This window comes from Ranitomeya imitator, chromosome 2 (genome assembly GCF_032444005.1).
Source record: "Ranitomeya imitator isolate aRanImi1 chromosome 2, aRanImi1.pri, whole genome shotgun sequence".
NCBI lineage: Eukaryota > Metazoa > Chordata > Amphibia > Anura > Dendrobatidae > Ranitomeya > Ranitomeya imitator.
In genome coordinates this window covers 411,974,039-411,996,025 of record NC_091283.1, presented here as the reverse complement: position 1 = coordinate 411,996,025, position 21,987 = coordinate 411,974,039, and the positions used below count along the sequence as shown (strand labels likewise).

General features: G+C 43.5%; 1 protein-coding gene across 4 annotated transcripts in view; it reads left to right on the top strand.

Moving 5' to 3' along the window:
- The window catches only part of SLC39A11 (solute carrier family 39 member 11), a 724,893-nt gene that overhangs the window by 534,244 nt on the left and 168,662 nt on the right, over positions 1-21,987 (top strand). For all 4 annotated transcript variants that reach the window (XM_069750717.1, XM_069750716.1, XM_069750719.1 and 1 more), the window contains one exon: positions 20,271-20,438. In XM_069750717.1, coding sequence (XP_069606818.1) covers positions 20,271-20,438 — 168 coding nt within the window. The remainder of the gene's footprint in view (positions 1-20,270; positions 20,439-21,987) is intronic.

Sequence of the window (21,987 nt, the reverse complement as noted above, 5' to 3'; positions counted from 1 at the left end):
ATTGCCCAGTAACGTAGTATATTGCCCAGTCACGTAGTATATTGCCCAGTCATGTAGTATATTGCCCAGCGACGTAGTATATTGCCCAGTCACATAGTATATTGCCCAGTGACGTAGTATATTGCCCAGTCACGTAGTTTATTGCCCAGCCACGTAGTATATTGCCCAGTCACGTAGTTTATTGCCCAGCCACGTAGTATATTGCCCAGTCACGTAGTATATTGCCCAGTCACGTAGTATATTGCCCAGTCACGTAGTATATTGCACAGCTATGTAGTATATTGCCCAGTCACGTAGTATATTGCCCAGTCACGTAGTATATTGCCCAGTCACGTAGTATATTGCCCAGCCACGTAGTATATAGCAGAGCCACGTAGTACGGTATATTGCCCAGTCACGTAGTATATTGCCCAGCCACATAGTATATAGCAGAGCCACGTAGTATATTGCCCAGGCACGTAGTATATTGTCCAGCACAGAGCCACGTAGTATAGAGACTTAAAAAAAAAAAAACATATACTCACCTTCCGAAGGCCCGTTGGAAGTCCTGCTATACTCACCATCCGCCGCCTTTGCCGCTCCCGGGATCGCTCCATTGCAAGCAGCAGCTTCCGGTGGTCCCAGGGCTGGTGTGAGCAGGACCTATGATGACGTCGCGGTCACATGACCGTGACGTCACGGCAGGTCCTTGTCGCACACCAGCCCTGGGACCGGAAGCTGCCGCTTGCAATGGAGCTGTCCCGGGAGCGTGGCGAGGAGCGGCAAAGGCGGCGAAGGGTGAGTATAGCAGGTTTTTTTTTTTTTTAATTATTTTTAACATGACATATTTTTACTATTGATACTGCATAGGCAGCATCAATAGTAAATAGTTGGGGACACACAGGGTTAATAGCAGCGGTAACGGAGCGCGTTACACCGCGGGCCGTTACCGCTGCCATTAACCCTATGTGAGCGTTGAGTGGAGGGGACAATGGAGCGGGCGCTGGGCAGTGAGTGCAGGGGAGTAGGGGAGGGACTAATCGGAGTGTGCCCGTTGCTGATTGGTCGCGGCAGCCATAACAGGCAGCTGCCGAGACCAATCAGCGAATGAATAACTGTGACAGAAGGACAGACAGACAGACGGAAGTGACCCTTAGACAATTATGTATATAGATGGCTACTAAAATCCATATCACGGCACAGTGGAAATCACCTCTGTCTATTCATATGGTGAAAGAGAAAATGAATGATAAGGCTACTTTCACACTAGCGTTTTTTTTAATCCGTCACAATGCGTCGTTTTGCAGAAAAAACGCATCCTGCAAAAGTGCTTGCAGGATGCGTTTTTTCCCCATAGACTTCTATTGACGACGCATTGCCACACTTCGCATCCGTCTTGCGACGGATGCGTTGTGCTTTGGCGGACCGTCGGGAGAAAAAAACCCTACATGTAACGTTTTTTTCTCCCGACGGACCGCTTTTTCCGACCGCGCATGCGCGGCCGGAACTCCACCCCCACCTCCCCGCACCTTACAATGGGGCAGCGGATGCGCCGGAAAAATGCATCCGCTGCACCCATTGTGCAATGCAGCAAACGCTAGCGTCGGAATCTCTCCCTGACGCATTGCGACGGGGAGATTCCGACGCTAGTGTGAAAGAAGCCTAATATGTTGTATGACAGAATAGAAGCAACAAGGAACAACAAGTGGGACTCTTTATTTAAGATTTGACAGCCCTGGATAGAACATCACTCAGATACCCGACTTGTTCAGGCTCTGAGACTCTCCCCATAATCAACTGTGAACTGATTAAAACCTGTAAAGAGTAGTGATGAGCGAATATAGTCGTTACTCGAGATTTCTCTAGCACGCTCGGGTGACCTCCAAGTATTTTTTAGTGCTCGGAGATTTATTTTTTATTGCCGCAGCTGAATGATTTACATCTGATAGCCATCATAAGTACATGTGGGGTTTGCCTGGTTGCTAGGGAATCCCCACATGTACTTATGCTGGCTAACAGATGTAAATCATTCAGCTGCGGCAAGAAAAACTAAATCTCCGAGCACTAAAAATACTCGGAGGACACCCGAGCGTGCTCGGGAAATCTCGAGTAACGAGTATATTCGCTCATCACTAGTAAAAGAGTTATGGGAAAGACTCCATAAGGACGACTTATGTAATTGTCTTATCTATCGGAGACTGCTTGCTGATGTAATTTTAAATATTATTTAGATAAATGCTATGTATCTTTCCCTACCCCTGTCTTTGTCTTGTCTCCCCCTTATAATAGTTGTAGTTATGTTTGTGAATTTGTTATTCAATAGTCCCTTGCACAGGAAAATACTTAAACTTGGTTTTATAATTTTCTAAATAAAAATCTATTGAAACTAAAACACTGACAACTCAGCATGACAAAGTTTCCATAGGGTAGCATAACAATCACTCACTGAGTAGATGATCGTGACATATGCAATGGGTGCATTTACACTGAAAGATTATTGTGAATTAGTGAATTCTTAGGTCTAAGGGGTAAGATTTCTCCTTGTGGAGAGTGACATACCAGCTCTGACTTGTCAAGGTAAGGAGGCTTATTCGCCTTGCAATGCTCCTCTAGGTAATTTAATATGCAAATTGCCTCTTCAGAGAAAAAGAGGACTTGAACTCCATAGCACCACCTGTTAGAAGTAGCAATCCTACAAGTCACAATCAACCCTTTGAGTCGTGCAATATGACTTAGGATAAAAGCCAAATCAGTATCCCAATTCGCAAACATGGTGTTTCGGGCTGTTGGCCCTCATCAGTGCGAAGCATGAGAACTGATTTGGCTAGGTGAGAGGCTCTGGACTGAAGGTCTAAGGGGTAAAGTTTCTCCTTGTGGAAAGTGACATACCAGCTCTGGCTTGTCAAGGTAAGGAGGCTTAACACTTGTTTCACGATAAGCGTTGTAAACAGGCTGTCGATAACCAAATAAACGCGCACAACACTCATTCGTTGGATGAAATGATTTTTAAGCTATGTGAAAAAATAATCTTTCTCAGCAGCACAGTTTTGTATAAACAGGATTTGCACTAACGAGAACAATGGTAGCGAATCGGTAAATAAATTGATCATCGCTTAGTTCTTATTGTAGTGCTGTAGATTGGTTAATGTAAATCCTAATCATTTTAAAGGGAACCTGTCACCCCGTTTTTTGAGATTGAGATATAAATACTGTTAAATAGAGCCTGCGCTGTGTGTTACTATAGTGTATGTAGTGTACCCCGATTCCCCACCTATGCTGAGAAATAACTTACCAAAGTCGCCGTTTTCGCCTGTCAATCAGGCTGGTCAGGTCGGGAGGGCGTGTTCACAGCGCTGGTTCTTCCTCAGCTTTACGTTGGTGGCGTAGTGGTGTCCGCATGTTGAGGTGACTAATCCACTGTGGGCACGTGAACAAGCAGCGCACGATCTGCGCTGTCATCCCTTTCGTCGGCGGGGGCGGCCATCTTCCTGGGGCCGCGCGTGCGCAGATCGAGTGCTCTGCTGCACGGGGCTTCAGGAAAATGGCCGCGGGATGCCGCGCGTGCGCATTAGAGATCGCGGCGGCCATTTTCCCAAAGCCGAGTTTGCATCTGACCAGCCTGATTGACAGGCGAAAACGGCGACTTTGGTAAGTTATTTCTCAGCATAGGTGGGGAATCGGGGTACACTACATACACTATAGTAACACACAGCGCAGGCCCTATTTAACAGTATTTATATCTCAATCTCAAAAAACGGGGTGACAGGTTCCCTTTAAAGGGCAAGATTGTACTAAAGTATGAGATTCTTTACGTTCCTTGCCATAGTGGGTCTAGGGAAGTAATAATAATAATAATGGAGACCTCCAGCTGCCGTAGGGAGATTTATATGGAAAACATTATGTCCATGGAGATATAACATAGGCTCATTCTAGGCGGTGGATACTCTTTAATGATTCTATATTACGGCACTGTGCGTGAGATCTTTGAGAACAGAGAAAAGCCATTGTCCTACAGTCATTAACCCCTTTCTACCATTGGGCGTACAATTCCGTCCATGTGGGGTGAGCCCTACTTCCCATGGACGGAATAGTACGTCCAGTGCGATCAGCCGCGCTCTCGGGGGGAGCGCGGCCAATCGTGGCCGGGTGTCAGCTGACTATCGCAGCTGACATCTGGCACTATGTGCCAGAAGCGGTCACGGACCGCTCCTGGCACATTAACCCCCGAAACGCTGCGATAAAAGATGATCTCAGCGTTCCAGCAGCATTGGGAAGCATCGCCCAGGGAGGGGGCTCCCTGCGTGGTTCCCTGAGACCCTCGGAGCAACGCGACCCTCCTTCCTGCAGGCCCCGGATCCAAAATGGCCATGAGGCTGCTTCTGGGTCCTGCAGGGAGGTGGCTTACAAGCGCCTGCTCAGAACAGGCGCTGGTAAGCCAAGAGCACTACCTGTCAGATCGCTGATCTGACTCAGTGCTGTGCAAAGTGTCAGATCAGCGATCTGACACTATAGTATGATGTCCCTCCCTGGAGCAATGTAAAAAAGTGTAGAAAAAAAAATCCTAAATAAGGAAAAAAAAATATTGTTCCAATACATGCATTTCTTTATCTAAGTTAAAAAATCCAACAATAAACGTACACATATTTAGTATCGCCGCGTCCATAACGTCCCGACCTATAAAAATATCCCACTAGTTAACCCCTTCAGTGAACACCGTCACAAAAATAGAGGCAAAAAACAACGCTTTATTATCATACAGCCGAACAAAAAGTGGAATAACACGCGATAAAAAAAAAGGATATAACTATCCATGGTACCGCTGAAAACGTCATCTTCTCCCATAAAAAATGAGCCACCATACAGCATCATCAGCTAAAATATAAAAAAAGTTATAGTCCTCAGAATAAAGTGATGCAAAAATAATTATTTTTATATATAAAAATATATATAAAAGCGCCAAAACATAAAAAATGATATAAATGAGGTATCGCTGTAATCGTACTGACCCGAAGAATAAAACTGCTTTATCAATTTTACCAAACACGGAACGGTATAAACGCCCTCCCCCCCCCCCCCAAAGACATTCATGAATAGCTAGTTTTTGGTCATTCTGCCTCACAAAAATCGGAATAAAAGGCGATCAAAAAATGTCACGTGCCCAAAAATGGTTCCAATAAAAACGTCAACTCGTTCCGCAAAAAAACAAGACCTCACATGACTCTCTGGACCAAAATATGGAAAAATTATAGCTCTTAAATTGTGGAGACGCAAAAACTATTTTTTGCAATAAAAAGCATCTTTTAGTGTGTGACAGCTGCCAATCATAAAAATCTGCTAAAAAACCCGCTATGAAAGTAAATCAAACTCCCCTTACATCACCCCCTTAGTAAGGGAAATATAATAAAATTTAAAAAATGTATTTATTTCCATTTTCCTATTCGGGTTAGGGCTAGGGTTAGGGTTGGGGCTAGGTTTGGGATAGGGTTGGGGCTAAAGTTAGGGTTGGAGCTAAAGTTAGGGTTAGGGTTGGGGCTAAAGTTAGGGTTTGGATTACATTTACGGTTGGGATTAGGGTCGGGATTAGGGTTAGGGGTGTGTTAGGGTTAGGGGTGTGGTTAGGGTTACCGTTGGGATTAGGGCTATGGGTGTGTTTGGATTAGGGTTTCAGTTAGAATTGGGGGTTTCCACAGTTTAGGCATATCATGGGCTCTCCAAACGCAACATGGCGTCCGATCTCAGTTCCAGCCAATTCTGCGTTGAAAAAGTAAAACAGTGCTCCTTCCCTTCCGAGCTCTCCCGTGCGCTCAAACGGGTTTACCCCAACATATCGGGTATCAGCGTACTCAGGACACATTGGACAACTTTTGGGGTCCCATTTCTCCTGTTACCCTTGGGAAAATACAAAACTGGGGGCTAAAATATAATTTTTGTGGGAAAAAAAGAGATTTTTTATTTTCATGGCTCTGCCTTATTAACTGTAGTGAAACACTTGGGGGGTTCAAAGTTCTCACAACACATCTAGATAAGTTCCTTGGGGGGTCTAGTTTCCAATATGGGGTCACTTATGGGGGGTTTCTACTGTTTAGGTACATCAGGGGCTCTGCAAATGCAACTTGATGTCTGCAGACCAATCCATCTAGGTCTGCATTCCAAACGGCGCTCCTTCCCTTCTGAGCTCTGCCATGCACCCAAACGGTGGTTCCCCCCCACATATAAGGTATCAGCGTACTCAGGACAAATTGGACAACAACTTTTGGCATCCACTTTCTCCTGTTACCCTTGGGAAAATACAAAATTGAGGGCTAAAAAATAATTTTTGTGGAAAAAAAAGAATTTTTATTTTTATGGCTCTGCGTTATAAACTTCTGTGAAGCACTTGGTGGGTCAAAGTGCTCACCACACCTCTAGATAAGTTCATTAGGGGGTCTACTTTCCAAAATGGTGTCACTTGTGGGGGGTTTCAATGTTTAGGCACATCAGTGGCTCTCCAAACACAACATGGCGTCCCATCTCAATTCCAGTCAATTTTGCTTTGAAAAGTCAAATGGCGCTCCTTCGCTTCCGAGCTCTGCCATGCGCCCAAACAGTGGTTTACCCCCACATATCGGGTATCGGCGTACTCGGGACAAATTGTACAACAACTTTTGGGGTCCATTTTCTGTTACCCTTGGTAAAATAAAACAAATTGGAGCTGAAGTAAATTTTTTGTGAAAAAAAAAAAATTAAATGTTCATTTTTTTTTTTAAAGATTCCAAAAATTCCTGTGAAGCTCCTGAAAGGTTAATAGTCTTCTTGAATGTGGTTTTGAGCACCTTGAAGGGTGCAGTTTTTAGAATGGTGTCACACTTGGGTATTTTCTATCATATAGACCCCTCAAAGTGACTACAAATGTGATGTAGTTCCTAAAAAAAAAAGAAATTGTGTTGTAAAAATGAGAAATTGCTGGTCAACTTTTAACCCTTATAACTCCCTAACAAAAAAAATTTTGGTTCCAAATTTCCGTTTTTTTTCACAAATAAACGCAGGTACTGTATTTTCCGGCAAATAAGACGACTGGGCGTATGAGACGACCCCCAACTTTTCCAGTTAAAATATAGAGTTTGGGATATTCTCATCATATAAGACTACCCCTCTTCCAACGCACATACGGAAAAAAAAAAAAAAACATCAGATTTGATTTCAATATGGTAATTTTAATTCAAATGCTTATGACATGCAGGTACTCAGGTACTTAGCAGGAAAACTGTCACTTATAAACATAAAGCTGTTTATCATCAAACATGTACAGTATATTAAAACATTGCAAGTGGATTAAACTTTTCCTAATTCTTTCAGGCTATGTGCACACGTTCAGGTTTTTTCGTGTTTTTTTCACGTTTTTTCGCGGTAAAAACGCTATAAAACTCATTAAAAACGCATGCATTATGCATCCTATCATTTAGAATGCATTCTGCATGTTTTGTGCATATGATGCGCTTTTTTTCCGCGAAAAAACGCTTTGCGGGAAAAAAAGCAGCATGTTCATTAATTTTGCGGATTTTCTGCGTTTTTCCCGCTATTCTATGCATTTGGGAAATAACGCACAAAAACGCGTCAATAAAACGTGAAAAAAAACCGCATGTGGATTTCTGGCAGAAATTTCCGTTTTTTGTCAGGAAAATTTTTGCAAGAAATCCTGCCCTGTGCACATACCCTCAAGCTGAAAGGAAGGATAAAACAATAAACCCATGGGAGCTGCCATGCTGTTTGTTTTCTAAGCTGTCAACCAAACTGGAACTGATAATAAGGCCGGTTTCACACGTAAGTGTCTCCAATACGTGAGGTGACAGTTTCCTCACGTACCGGAGACACTGACACAAGTAGACACATAAAAATCAATGCATCTGTGCAGATGTCATTGATTTTTTGCGGACCGTGTCTCCGTGTGCCAAACACGGAGACATGTCAGTGTTCGTGGGAGCGCACGGATTACACGGTCCCATTAATGTCAATGGGTCCGTGTAAAACACGTACCGCACACGGACGTTGTCCGTGTGCAGTCCGTGTGCCGTGCAGGAGACAACGCTACATTAAGCTGTCCCCCCCACTGGTGCTGAAGCCGCGATTCATATCTTCCCTGCAGCAGCGTTTGCTGCAGAGAAGATATGAATAATACTGTTTAAAATAAAGATCTATGTGCCCCCCGCCCTCCCATCCCCTGTGCGCCCCCGCGCTGTTCTGAAAATACTCACCCGGCTCGCTCCCTCGCCGCCGCTGCTTCCTGTTCTGGCCGCATCTTCTCCTGTATGCGGTCACGTGGGGCCGCTCATTTACAGTAATGAATATGCGGCTCCACCTCCCATAGGGGTGGAGCCGCATATTCATTACTGTAATCGGGGGCCCCACGTGACCGCATACAGGAGAAGATGCGGCCAGAACAGGAAGCAGCGACAGCCAACGAGGGAGCTGGGTGAGTATTTTCAGAACAGCGGGGGGGGGGGGGGGGCACACGGGGTGGGGGGGCGCACGGGGTGGGAGGGCGGGGGTTACATAGATCTTTATTTTAAACACTATTATTCATATCTTCTCTGCAGCAAACGCTGCTGCAGAGAAGATATAAATCGTGGCTTCAGCACCAGATGCTGGTACGTGTGGTACCCAGCACGGTGCGTGTTGTGCCCAGTGGGCACATGTGTGCCACACTGATGTGCCACAGAAACGTAGGGGCACACGGACAAGGATAATTCCGGTACCGATTTTTTCCGGTACTGGAATTATCTGGACGTGTGAAACCGGCCTAAGAGGAAGATAACAAACAATAGAGAGAGAGCACGTGCTGGGCAAGTCCCTGTTAGCAATGCCCATTATAACTGCAAGCTACGGTATTTTTACAGGTTTTGCTGTAAATGGTTTCCCCTTTAAAAGCCTTCAAAATCCTCCTGTTCGTCATCTGATTTCATAAATACATCAATGACATCTTGTGATACATTTGTAAGGCAGTCATCGTATGGATCGAATTCCATATCAGATGGTGTGGGCTCAGCTTCAGCTTCCTCTTCATCTTGCCACAAGTAGTCGTCCTCCATACCATCTAATGAATTTGATATGCCACACTTTTTGAAAGACTTGATTACTGTTTCTGCATCAATATCATTCCAGGCTTTTATGACAAACTTGCACAAAATATCCAACTGTGGAGCACGCATGTTTCCTCCTTTTGTGTATGACTTTTCGCCGCTAACCATCCATTCATTCCACTGTTCTCGAATGCGATCTTTAAATGGCTTGTTTAGGCACACATCCAGTGGCTGTACCAACGATGTCAATCCTGCAGGAATAACTGCTGCATGTGTGTGTGTGTAGTCATGCAAGTCTTTGCTTGGGGCTGGGAGTTAAATGAGCTCTGAACATATCCAACACCAGTAGACTACATTTGTTAATAAGTCCACCTGGTCGTTTGCTCCACACATTATCAAGCTATAGCTTTACACCTTCCTCATCCATCCAGCCTTTTTCATTCACATGTACAAAACAACCAACAGGGAACTTGAGTTTTGGCATTGTTTTTCTTTTAAAGGGAACCTGTCACCCCGTTTTTTCAGTATGAGATAAAAAATACCGTTAAATAGGGCCTGAGCTGTGCTTTACAATAGGGTATTTTTTGTCCCCTAATTCCCCACCTATGCTGCCGAAATACCTTACAAAAGTCGCCGTTTTCGTGTTAATCAGGCTGGTCAGGTCAGAAGGGCGTGGTCACAGCGCTGTTTCTCCCCCACATCTTGCTTATGTTCCCGTTGGTGGCATAGTGCTTCTCGCATGCGCAAGTGCCGAATGCACTGCGCAGCTGTACAAAAAGAGCGCGCTCTCCGCTATTCAGCGGTTTCTCGGTGGGCGCGGCCATCTTCCTGATGCCGCGCGTGCGCAGATGGAGTGTCCTGCTTCCCGGGGCTTCAGGAAAATGGCCGCGGGATGCCACGCGTGCACAAATGGAGATCGCGGTGGCCATTTTCCTGAAGCCGAGTTCGCATTTGATACAAGGGCTTGCCAGACAGGTGAAAGAGGCGGGTCTCATGGGCACAGCGCCGCTCTCCCGCTGATCTCCATGACTCCTGCAGCTTGCTTCACCTTCCGGTAAGGTGCCCCCCTCACTTCTTTATCAAGACCGCTTTCCCCCGCCGTATAAGACGACAGTAGACCGCAGCATGCTCCACAACCGCCGTATAAGGCGGTACCGCCGTATAAGACAACCCCCAACTTTTCTGAAGTTTTTCAGGGGTTAAAAAGTCATCTTATACGCCGGAAAATACGGTAATATCAAAGAAATTTTACAACTATCATGAAGTACAATATGTCACGAGAAAACATGTCAGAATCACTAGGATCCGTTGAAGCGTTCCAGAGTTATAACCTCATAAAGGGACAGTGGTCAGAATTGTAAAAATTGGCCCGGTCATTAACGTGCAAACCACCCTTGGGGGTAAAGGGGTTAATTTTCTTTGTGAAATATTGATATCTCGGTAGAGACTTGGATTAATATAAAGTAGGGAGGCCAAATGCACCTAAGATAATAGCGCAGCAATATTTTATTCGCAGGGAGTCTTCATTATGCAGCTCAGTATACTCTATACACAGTTTTCTGTTTTTTATTTTGCAGAGATATGATCATTATAGACAATTGTACTTAAGGATACAACAATCTACTGACAATGCACTTTATCCATTAGCTGAGTGGATCATTATGCCGAGTATGTCTTTTTTAAACAAAAGTAAAAGATTAATGAGGCCCCTGAACAGACATGGTGGTGCACATTAATAGTCTGTAGAAATCTTCCCAAACTAGAAGGTATAAATATAAAGTCAAGCATTACAGACAGCGATGTCGGAGAGACTATATAGTCACATTGCGATATTGACCTCCATTTCTCTTTATAATTATTATTATTATTATTTATATGGCACCATTAATTCCATGGTGCACGATGTGGAAAGGGGTTACATACAGGGTTATAGATATCGTTAGGAATGTTCCTGATTTCTCATTCTGTGTAACTTGCGAGTAACTCTTATTGAGTGGGTAGTTCCTCATCGGTAGCATCCTGCCAGCACTGTAAGTGCTGGAACTTTATTTCCTTACTTCCCAATATGCACAGCGTCTGCCACTGACCAATGGCTTGCCTCTCCTGAAGTTCTGCCTCTCTGTTATGCTTGTGTGCATTTTGTCAGACAGGAGAGCATGAAATGAGAGGCAGATATGCCCACTCCTACGTCCTGAAGAGAGACCACAAAACCAAAAGTCATTGAGTGGCTTGTACCGATTTCGATATCTGGTGGATATTCACCTTAAATATCCCAACCTTTAATCCACAATGTTTGATAATCCAGAAACAATAGAGTCCTGTGGATTCTGGATTGACGCAGATTTACTGTAGTTTGCTTCTTCTGTCATTGACCTTGTTTCACATCTTGATGAAAGGCTCCTTGCAGAGTTAAGTGCTGTTATATCTTAGTAATGGGCTTTCATTATACAGCTCAATAAACCTCTGTGCAGCTGACTTTTTTTTAACCATTTGACCGCCTGATATCCAAAATTAGACTTTACTATATTTACATCTTTTTGCATCTGTACAAGAGCACATTTTTGTAGCTTTCTCTCCACTTGTTCAGATCCCATTAAAACAGATCAAATTCTGGCTTTAATCAGTTACACAAATTACAAGTAATCCCCACCGACAGCTCAAGGAGGAGGCGGATTTACTGTGGCGGCAATCTTTTAGAAAGTGAAGGAGCCACATTATGTAAGATTCATGTGAGCAATTTGTCACATTTAGTACAGTTTGCCAGTTCACTCCCTGAGGAAAGCATCCAGGAGAGCAGAGATTTTTTGCTTAGACTGGTGTGTCCGTTCATATGACTCTAAAGAACAACTGACTCATCTGAAATCTTCGTGTAAAAGGGCTAAATACAAAAGAGTCAAGTTCACCTTTAAAGGAAAACTAAAAATTCTCATTCATCCCACGCATCAGATGTGCCAGACCCCTCAAGGAGCCGTTTCAGAATGGCCCTATATCTGCAGGTTGTTAGCGTTATTACGTTCCCTTTAAGCTGTAAAAGGTGATGGTGAAATTAAAATCTCAAGGGAAATATATAGTGGAGTCTTTTCTTCTTTTTTTTCTCCAAGTGAATCCCTCCCCTACATCCAATATCATCCACCACCAGTGTCCTATCCATCATCCACATTCGGTAACATCTCCTTTGTTAGAATATAATCTGTCTTTAGGACAATTCATTGATCGGTTAATATTGCTGCTCACATACTTTTACTGCCCTCTTAGCAAGAGATCATTCAACGTGACAAACTCCTACTAATTACTATGTGCTGTCCTCACGTTAAGACCACAGTCCTTTCAATAAAGGGAATAAGTCGATACTCTTGGCACCACTCATCTTTCCCTTTAATTATCCTAGGACCCATGTGTGCCATTTACTGATTTAATTTTTACTTAGCCAGCACATAGTGAGTTGTGCCATCATTTTCTGTTGTCCTGAATATCCCTTATATCCAAAATTTCTAAGCTGACATTTGGTACTAGTGCATTGCACTATATGGCGCCGTACAATCAGCGGCACAGCAGGGCAGGGAGGAAACTTGTGACGTGGTGCTTGTTCTTCATTTAAATAATTTTTTGGCTTCTATATTCTGCGGTGCAGTACAGACACTGTCCTGAAACACCCAATGAGGCTGACAATGTTATATGCCTACATTGTCCTGTACTTTTAATTCTAAGTTGTCAGGAGCAGAATAAGCACAATCGACATCTGAGATTAGTCTTCGCTACCTTGGCTGACTTAAGCTTTTGCTCCTTCTGACGTTTCCTATTCAAACTGAGTTCTCCGAGACTCTGAGGCCCCTTGTAAAATGGTAATTTATCATCTCCTTCCATATCCTTGAGTTGGTAAATGAATGTACTAGGACATCGTTTATCCTGTCTCTCGCTCTTCTCCTCCGGAGTAAAATTGTAGGAATGAGGTTAAAGACTGTACCAAAAAAAGAGAGATACTAAAAATAGTTTTAAGCCTTTTGGCATATGTGTTAGGAAAGGGTCTGTAAATGTATCCCTTGGTTGTCATTCATGCAATGGAGGCCAAAAGAGTGTCTTTTAGTCCCTGTCGGGCCAGTAAGTGTCAGCATTCCTTTTTGTCATGTTCTCTTCTCTCTTTTTTCTCTTTTTATTTTTATATAGCGCTAACATATTCCGCAGCGCTTTACAGTTTGCACACATTATCATCACTGTACCCATTGGGGCTCACAATCTAAATTACCTATCAGTATGTCTTTGGAGTGTGGGAGGAAACCGAAGTGCCCAGAGGAAACCCACGTAAACACGGGGAGAACATACAAACACCTTGTAGATGTTGTCCTTGGTGGGATTTGATACAGGGACAGTATGGGCAAATGATACCACTAGATACTTATATAGCGTCATACATTGGAGGTATAACTCCATTGAAAGGCTCAGACATATGCCCTGAGCATGACCTCCCTGGTTATAAAGTTACCTCCCTCTAACAAAGGTTAAAGGACCCTGTCATCACGATTTTACATATGGAAGTAGTGGTATGGTTGTATGGATGCTTATCCCCCAATAAAAATGACACCTTTTTTGTAGGGATCTGATGTACTAGTCATGAGAAATCTATAGTAGAAAAAATATGCAAATCAGGCTGCAAGTGCACTGGGAAAAAGTAGTCTGACACTCCCCCAGCCTGATTTGCATATGCCTTCTAAGCTAGATATCTCAGAACTGGCACCTGGGATCTCTGCAAAAAAGGTATCACTTTTACTGGGTGACAAGCGCGTAACCATTAATTCCATATATGAAAATTTGCTGCTTTCTTTTAATGCTTATCCTAAATATCTCCAGTTGCTATAACCACTTTATGCTTTTCAGTGTCGCTCTCTGTTTTTCCTACTTTTAATGAATTCACTGAACATACAGGTCTGAAAGTGCAGTTGGGTGGTGATTTGCTCTGACTCTGATGAACTTGTTTCAGTTGCCGATACTGGTGGTTAACGTCATGGTCTTTTCTGTCTTAGAAGATGAGAGCAGTATGGTGTAGAGTCAGAGACCCTGATTCCAGCGATGTGTCACTTATTAGGCTGTGTGTTGCTGTTTAATAAAATCAGTGTTTTATCACTACAGGACTAGGTGTCTTGTGCCTCCTGGTCCAACCTTGCCCACAACACTGCTGAATAAAGTCTTCATGTGTTACAGTAAGCAGTAAATTTACCTTAGTATGGCCCCTACGCTATATGCAAAGCTCGGCTGCTGCAATACAACGGAGATGGCTGACTAAACATATACGCTGTGTGAAATCCGCAGCAAATTCTGAGCTCATGAACATAGCCATAGTTTACATGTCGACTGTGAGCAAATCTGCAGCCAGTTTAGTTTCTTACATTAATGCAGAACTACCGTAAATTTGCAGCATTACAAAGACTGAAATCCAAAGCGAAAATCTTCTGCATAAATTGGCATGTTGCTGATGTGAAAAGCGAAAAACCGGCCAACTTCTTATTATTGCGTCTACCACCTGCACAAGCGCTACATTTTGGCGGTTGCAAGAACACATTTTCCATTGTATCTGCCTATGATGTAAACCATTTCCAGTGCCGCTCTGAGCATTGAAGTCACCCCTGTCCTTCCGTCATTATGTAGTTTGACATTATCTGACTGTCTTCTATATTTTGGTCACCCCCGGGATGCTATTTGCTTGACATTTTCCCTGTGTTCAGCAGTTTGCAGGGCAAACATCTCATTAAATCGCTGTCATGTGTAATGTAAGAAATCCATGGCTGCGAGCGCACGATCAATGTAATTGAAATCATAGAAAAAGTTGCAGCACGCCATTAACAAGTCACAAAGTCCCATCCATCTGAAAGGAAACAAATGAGTATGGCTCCCAGAATGCACCATGAACCTGAAGCACTAGCAGGGTATAATGATGCTGCGGACTGCACGCTGACCAGTCCTTGTGCTAGTGCATACGTGTGGTTTTCCATATGGATCTAAAACTCACAGCATGCACCTCTCTGTTCTATTTTATGAAGGCGAATATTGCATGTAATTGCCGGCGTCTCCTGGACCAATGTGCAGAGTGGACTTGCGCACGGAGCTTCTCTTACTGTGAATGATTATTTCAAACCTGGCCTAAGTACACTCCTCAACATTAAAATTGCAACACCAAGAGGATGGATAGACAGTGATCTGAAAATGTGGAAACAACATTTTCAAAATTTTTAGATTTATTCAGTATGGAGTATGAGCACCACGTGCAGAAATCCCTTCACTTACAGCTTCACCTGCTATCAATAAGGTTATTAATAGTTGAATGAGGAAGGTTCTGCCCCACTGACTGCACTTGGGCAAATCATCAAGATCCGCTGCTGGCAGCTCCCTGACCAGTTGCAGACCACTGATGGCCCAGATGTGCTTGATGTGAAGCAAGTCTGGAGATGCTGCAGCCCATGGTGGCACACTTAGGCCACACAGGCTGCTCACAGTGCACACAGTAGTACAAGTAACATACAGTGGGTACTGAAAGTATTCAGACCCCTTTAAATTTGTAACACTTTGTTTCATTGCATCCATTTGGTAAATTCAAAAAAGGTCATTTTTCTCATTAATGTACACTCTGCACCCCATCTTGACTGAAAAAAACAGAACTGTATAAATTTTTGCAAATTTATTTAAAAAAAAATTGAAATATCACATTGTCATAAGTATTCAGACCCTTTGCTCAGACACTCATATTTAAGTCCCATGCTGTCCATTTCCTTGTGATCCTCCTTGAGATGGTTCTACTTCATTAGAGGCCAGCCTTGTTTAATTAAACTGATAGGACTTGATATGGAAAGGCGCACACCTGTCTATATAAGACCTCACAGCTCACAGTGCATGTCAATACAAATGAGAATCATGAGGTCAAAGGAACTGGCCAAGGAGCTCAGAGACAGAATTGTGGCAAGGCACAGATCTGGCCAAGGTTACCAAAGAATTTCTGCAGTACTCAAGGTTCCTGGCGCTTGCATGTTGAAAAACTGCTACTTGAACACTTTGGAAAAATGGCTGCACCACTGACTGCACCACCAAATCAATGGAACACAGCTGTTAGTGACCTGGAATGAAGATCTGAGAAGTCCCGCTATTGTACATAATTCCACCCCACACCTTAATCCCAGTAGTAGGATCAGTATGTCATCTCCAGACCATCCTCTGCCTATTATGGTGTCGCCATCGGAGAGCTTCAGCTCTATGAAAGCCCATTGGCCTGGTCCTTCACCCTTGTTGCCCTTTGAACTTTGTCCACTCAGTTCACTTTGTCCTTTAGGACTTGGATCCACTTGATGCTCATCCATTGGGCCAGCCTTGTTTACTAGTTAGCCCATTTCAACCAAGATCCACTGAAAATTGATTATTCTTCTTTCAGAAATGTTCATGACTGAATGCAGCAAACAGGCGTTCTGTCCTCTAATGTTATTTTTGCGCAGTTGAAGACAAACATTTAAGAAGATCATGCAACTTTTTGCTCTAAAAAGGCACAAAAGTGATTTATTTTTTATCTTGTAGAATTTTTTGCTGTTTTGCATCAAACTCTTCAAAATTGCGCCCAAGGGTTGATACATTTTTGCGTAAAATTACATTTTCTCTTTTTTCTTGTCTTTTACTCTAAAAGGACACAACAAAAGTAAAAATCACATGATCCTTTAAAATGTTGCATGTCAGTCTTCAATAAGACAAAAATAAAATAAGACAGATTTTGGACTCCAGTAAGGTACAGGAATACAGCTGCACAAAAGTTTTGCGACATTTCGAAAAGTCGCAAATGATGAATTGGGTTCAAACATATGAATAATAAAAGCCATGCCCAGTTTTTGAGAGAAAAAAAGACAAGTAAAATTTAATTAAAACAATAATAATCATAAAAGTGCAAATAAAGCAGTCACTTATCTTAACCAATATTACTACAGGAAAAAAAAAGGTGCATAGATAATGATAAATCTGAATCTATGATTTATGTACAAAATTAATCAACCAGCAAGAAGAATTTGGTGCAAAAAAATGTAAAGACTAAAAAGAAAAGTGACCTCATAAAAGGAATAAGAGCCAAAGTTTCCTGCACCAGTATTAATGAGGCCACCGCTAATGAAAACACTATACTTAGTTAATGGCTTACAAAGAAAATACCAAGACGTTAGTCTTCAACTTACTGATTGCTTCTTTTACTTTATGTTATAGATGATGAATCAGCAGCAGGAGGGCACATTACGATAATGGGTGATGTGTTATTTTGGAATAGCTGCCAGGCTTTTATAGCCGCTATCAAGTCTGAAAACACTATAAAATCTATATTAGTACAAGGAGGACACAAATTGGATGATTTTCAGCCCTTTTGATGCTCCAGTACATAAAAAGCTCCACCTGCTAATGATTCTAGCAGCAATTGTATTATTTCTACTTGATTGTGGCTAGTGGAGGTGACCATCAAAGTGACACCTGGTGCTGAGGAATCCGAGAAGCGGTGTAATGAATGCTTTGTCTTGCTCTCCTTGTTAAATCTACTCTATATTCATGGAAGACTCAGCAAAAATAGCGCAATAAAGACTGATCTCTTCTCCGATCTTCCCCAGCTCGTAGGCTGCAGGTTACTTGCATATTTCCCACCTCTATTGGAAGCTGCAAAGTGAAGCATTATCACATTACCCCCCGTGAGTCACCCGGATGGTAGGCTAATTGGCATCGGATCAAAACACTGTCTGTTTCAACTTCACAAGCCCCGATAGTGGGAAAACACAGCAGTCTAGTGCCTGTCACCGGCATCAGCATTAGGGCTCTTTTCCATTTGCGAGAAACACGTCCGTGTCTCGCATGTGAAAAACAAGCTCTGGCACCGGCACTCCAGAGCGGAGCGTGCGGCCGCATAGCAACACATGGAGCCGCACGCTCCGCTCCCAAGTGCAGTCGCCAGACCTTGGTTTTCACATGCGAGACACGGACGTGTTTCTCGCAAATGGAAAAGAGCCTTTAGGCTATGTGCGCACGTCAGGATTTCTGGCAGAAATTTTCTTGACAAAAACCTGACATTTCTGCCAGAAATCCGCATGCTTTATTTTCGTGTTATTTTTCTGCGTTCTTGATGCGTTTTTTGTGCGTTTTTTTCCAAATGCATAGAATAGCGGGAAAAACGCGAAAAAAACGCAAAATTAATGAACATGCTGCTTTTTTTTACCGCGATGCGTTTTGTTTTGCGGAAAAAAACGCATCATGTGCACAAAAATTGCAGAATGCATTCTAAATGATAGGATGCATATGTCTGCAGTTTCTAATGCGGTTTTATCGCGTTTTTATCGCGAAAAAAATGTGAAAAAAAACTGAATGTGTGCACATACCCTCACAGTGCTGCTTGAGCTCACTTCTCTGTCTAGTCTTCAACTGAGAGAGGAATGCACAATGTGCCTGAATCTATTAAACAGTATGACCTGGAGTCTCCAGGTCAGGAGCTGGGTTTATACAGTACCTGGGTGGCTGACTCTCATGAAACCAGTATAATGACCCCCACTCCCCTTTTCCCTCAAACAATATAAAGGCCCTTCACACTGTATAATGGTCCCAGAACCCCTTATACAGTATGATGGACCCCGCAGTTCCCTCCAACAGTAATAGGGCCCACACAGCTCCCATACAGTATGATGGCCCCTACAGTTCCCTCCAACAGTATTAAAGCCCGCACAGCTTCCATACACTATGATGGCCCCTACAGTTCCCTCCAACAGTATTAAAGCCCGCACAGCCCCCACACAGTATGATGGCCCCTACAGTTCCCTCCAACAGTAATAGGGCCCACACAGCCCCCATACAGTATGATGGCCCCTACATTTCCCTCTAACAGTATTAAAGCACGTACAACTCCCATACAGTATGATGGTCCCTACAGTTCCCTCCAACAGTAATAGGACCCACACAGCCCCCATACAGTATAATGGCCCCCACAGTTCCCTCCAACAGTAATAGGGCCCACACAGCCCCCATACAGTATGATGGCCCCTCCAGTTCCCTCCACCAGTATTAAGGCCCGCACAGCCCCCATACAGTATGATGGCCCCTACAGTTCCCTCCAACAGTAATAGGGCCCGCACAGCCCTCATACAGTATGATGGCCCCTCCAGTTCCCTCCAACAGTATTAAGGCCCACACAGCCCCCATACAGTATGATGGCCCCTACAGTTCCTTCCAACAGTATTAAGGCCTGCACAGCCCCTATACAGTATGATGGCCCTCACAGCCACCCTATGCAGTAATATAGACATCTGCAAATTGTCATATATGTGGCTTAGTCCGAGCAGGGATATTGCTGATGGCTTGCCATAAATTGGGGGATGAGCTAAAATATCTGGAGGGTTCATTTGATCTGAAGAGTTTTTAGGTCAAAATTCTAACTTTAAGAGCTCGTGCACACGACCGTAAAATCAGACAAGTGCTATCCATCGTTTTGACAGGTAACACTCGTCCCCGTTAGCCTATGTTAGTCAGCCTTAGGAAAAAAATCACAGCATGCACAAGTTGCATCTGATTGTCACACTCGGTCATTCATGTCTATGGATCTGTAGAAAAGAATCGGACATCCCAGTGCGGTCCTATTTTCACAGACTGACAGAATGCAGAAAATGAGCATTTTAAAAAATTTTTATTCTTGTCATCCGATAAAATTGGATGCCAGTCTGATCAAACGCTCATTAGAATCTGATCAGAGTGTGATTACCATTTTCTCGGATGAGAGAAAAACGGTCGTGTGGCCCTAGCCTAAGGGGTTGTCCCATATATCAAAAATACCCATGGGATACTTGATAAATTTATGATTGGAAGGGGTCCGGCTGCTGAGATCTCCAGTGATCCTGAGAATAGGGGAGCTAAAGTGTTCTGTGTGAATTAAACGGTAATATGCATGCTATAGACAGTAAATGGATGGATTTTAGTAATGTTGAAAAGTTTTCTGCCCCTTTCTTTGACTTTACAGTCAGTGGGGTAATATAATAGGAGAAAATACCTTTCGATCCCACAGCGTTCCTTCATCCCATTGCCCATGTCCCCCATGATCTCCAATTCTTCTTTTCCAGCCTGGTTGGCACCAGACAGCTGTAGCCAATCGATAAGACACCTATATTGCCACCATTGCAAAATTATTCAGAGTATTTCCAGTTCTTTGTATTCATCTTGTCTGAATTTACTGATGGTTCGTGTTTATGTCTCCTGTAGATAAAATAGAGAATGGAGATGTGTACCAGAGAAAGAGAGGGGCTCATTCTCCCCTAGCCGAAGATCCGTCTTCACTGAGCACTCGGGATTCACCACACAAAGAAGTGGGCAGCAGCTGGAGACGGATTATGCTGCTGATCCTCGCAATTACCATTCACAACATTCCAGGTAAGAGATTATTTCTGTACATATGCATTACTAATAGTATTTACTCTCAGTATGATCTGGGCCAGACTGCATACTTATGTTAGAGATTTTCTTCCAGCCAAAGGTTACAGTTCTAAAGTCCAGCTTTTTTTTATATCTGCAGAACTATTAATGTGTTTTACATTCATGACTGAATATACCGTACATCAGCTTTGATGTCTCATTGTTGCAAGAAGGTTGAAAAATAGATCTGCCACCCTGTTACAATAAAGAAAGGACTGATAACATATGAGCCTCACAGTTCTATTGTGAGGTGTCAAGGATGTGGGGCTGGCATTAGCGTGCGACTCTGCTCCCCTGTAGTGTTGTGAATTCTGCTCTTGGGTTCCCTCCGGTGGTTATGAGTGGTAGTGCTGCTGTCTTTGGATCGCAGCATTTATCAGGTGTGTCCACTTATTGCAATTTGGACTGGGCTATTTAGTCTTGTTTGATCCTTTAGTCAGTGCCAGTTGTCCATTGTTTTTGGAGGATTCACATCCCTGACTGGTCTCCTATTTTGCTGTTCTTTTCAACAGAGATAAGTTCTGGCTTTGTTTTTGCTGTCCACATGCTGTGGGCTGTTGTGAATTCTGTGGCAGAGCTCCCTCCTGTGGTCACAAGTGGTACGTCGGCTGATTCTCTCTGTGAGCTTCCGTTGGTGGAGGAAAGTGGTACTGCGGCTTCTGAGTTTCCTTCCTCAGGTGATGTGGTGAAGTCGTTAGGTGCTGCTCTATTTAACTCCACCTAGTGCTTTGATCCTGGCCTCCAGTCAATGTTCTAGTATTGGACCTGTTTTCTCCTGGATCGTTCCTGTGGCCTGCTGCTCTGCATAGCTAAGTTCCGCTTTTGCTTTTTGTTTGCTGTTTTTTTCTGTCCTGCTTGCTTAATTGTTTTCTCGTGCTTGCTGGAAGCTCTGGGACGCAGAGGGTGTATCTCCGTGCCGTTAGTTCGGTACGGAGGGTCTTTTTGCCCCCTTTGCGTGGTTGTTTGTAGGGTTTTGTGTTGACCGCAAAGTTACCTTTCCTATCCTCGCTCTGTTCAGAAAGTCGGGCCTCACTTTGCTAAATCTATTTCATCTCTACGTTTGTCTTTTCATCTTACTCACAGTCATTATATGTGGGGGCTGCCTTTTCCTTTGGGGTATTTCTCTGAGGCAAGGTAGGCTTATTTTCTATCTTCAGGCTAGCTAGTTTCTCAGGCTGTGCCGAGTTGCATAGGGAGCGTTAGGCGCAATCCACGGCTGCCTCTAGTGTGTGGTTGGAGAGGATTAGGGATTGCGGTCAGCAGAGTTTCCACGTCTCAGAGCTCGTTCTTGTTTTTTGGGTTATTGTCAGGTCACTGTATGTGCTCTGACTCCTATGTCCATTGTGGTACTGAATTACCAGATCATGACAGTACTGGAGGCCAAAAGTACTAATGATTCTCAATAGAGGGAAAAAAGAAGTTCTGAGACCATTTTTTTTTCTCTGCACTGTGTTTTGCCTGTTTTTTCCCCTAGACATTTGGGTGGTTCAGGACACAGGTGTGGACA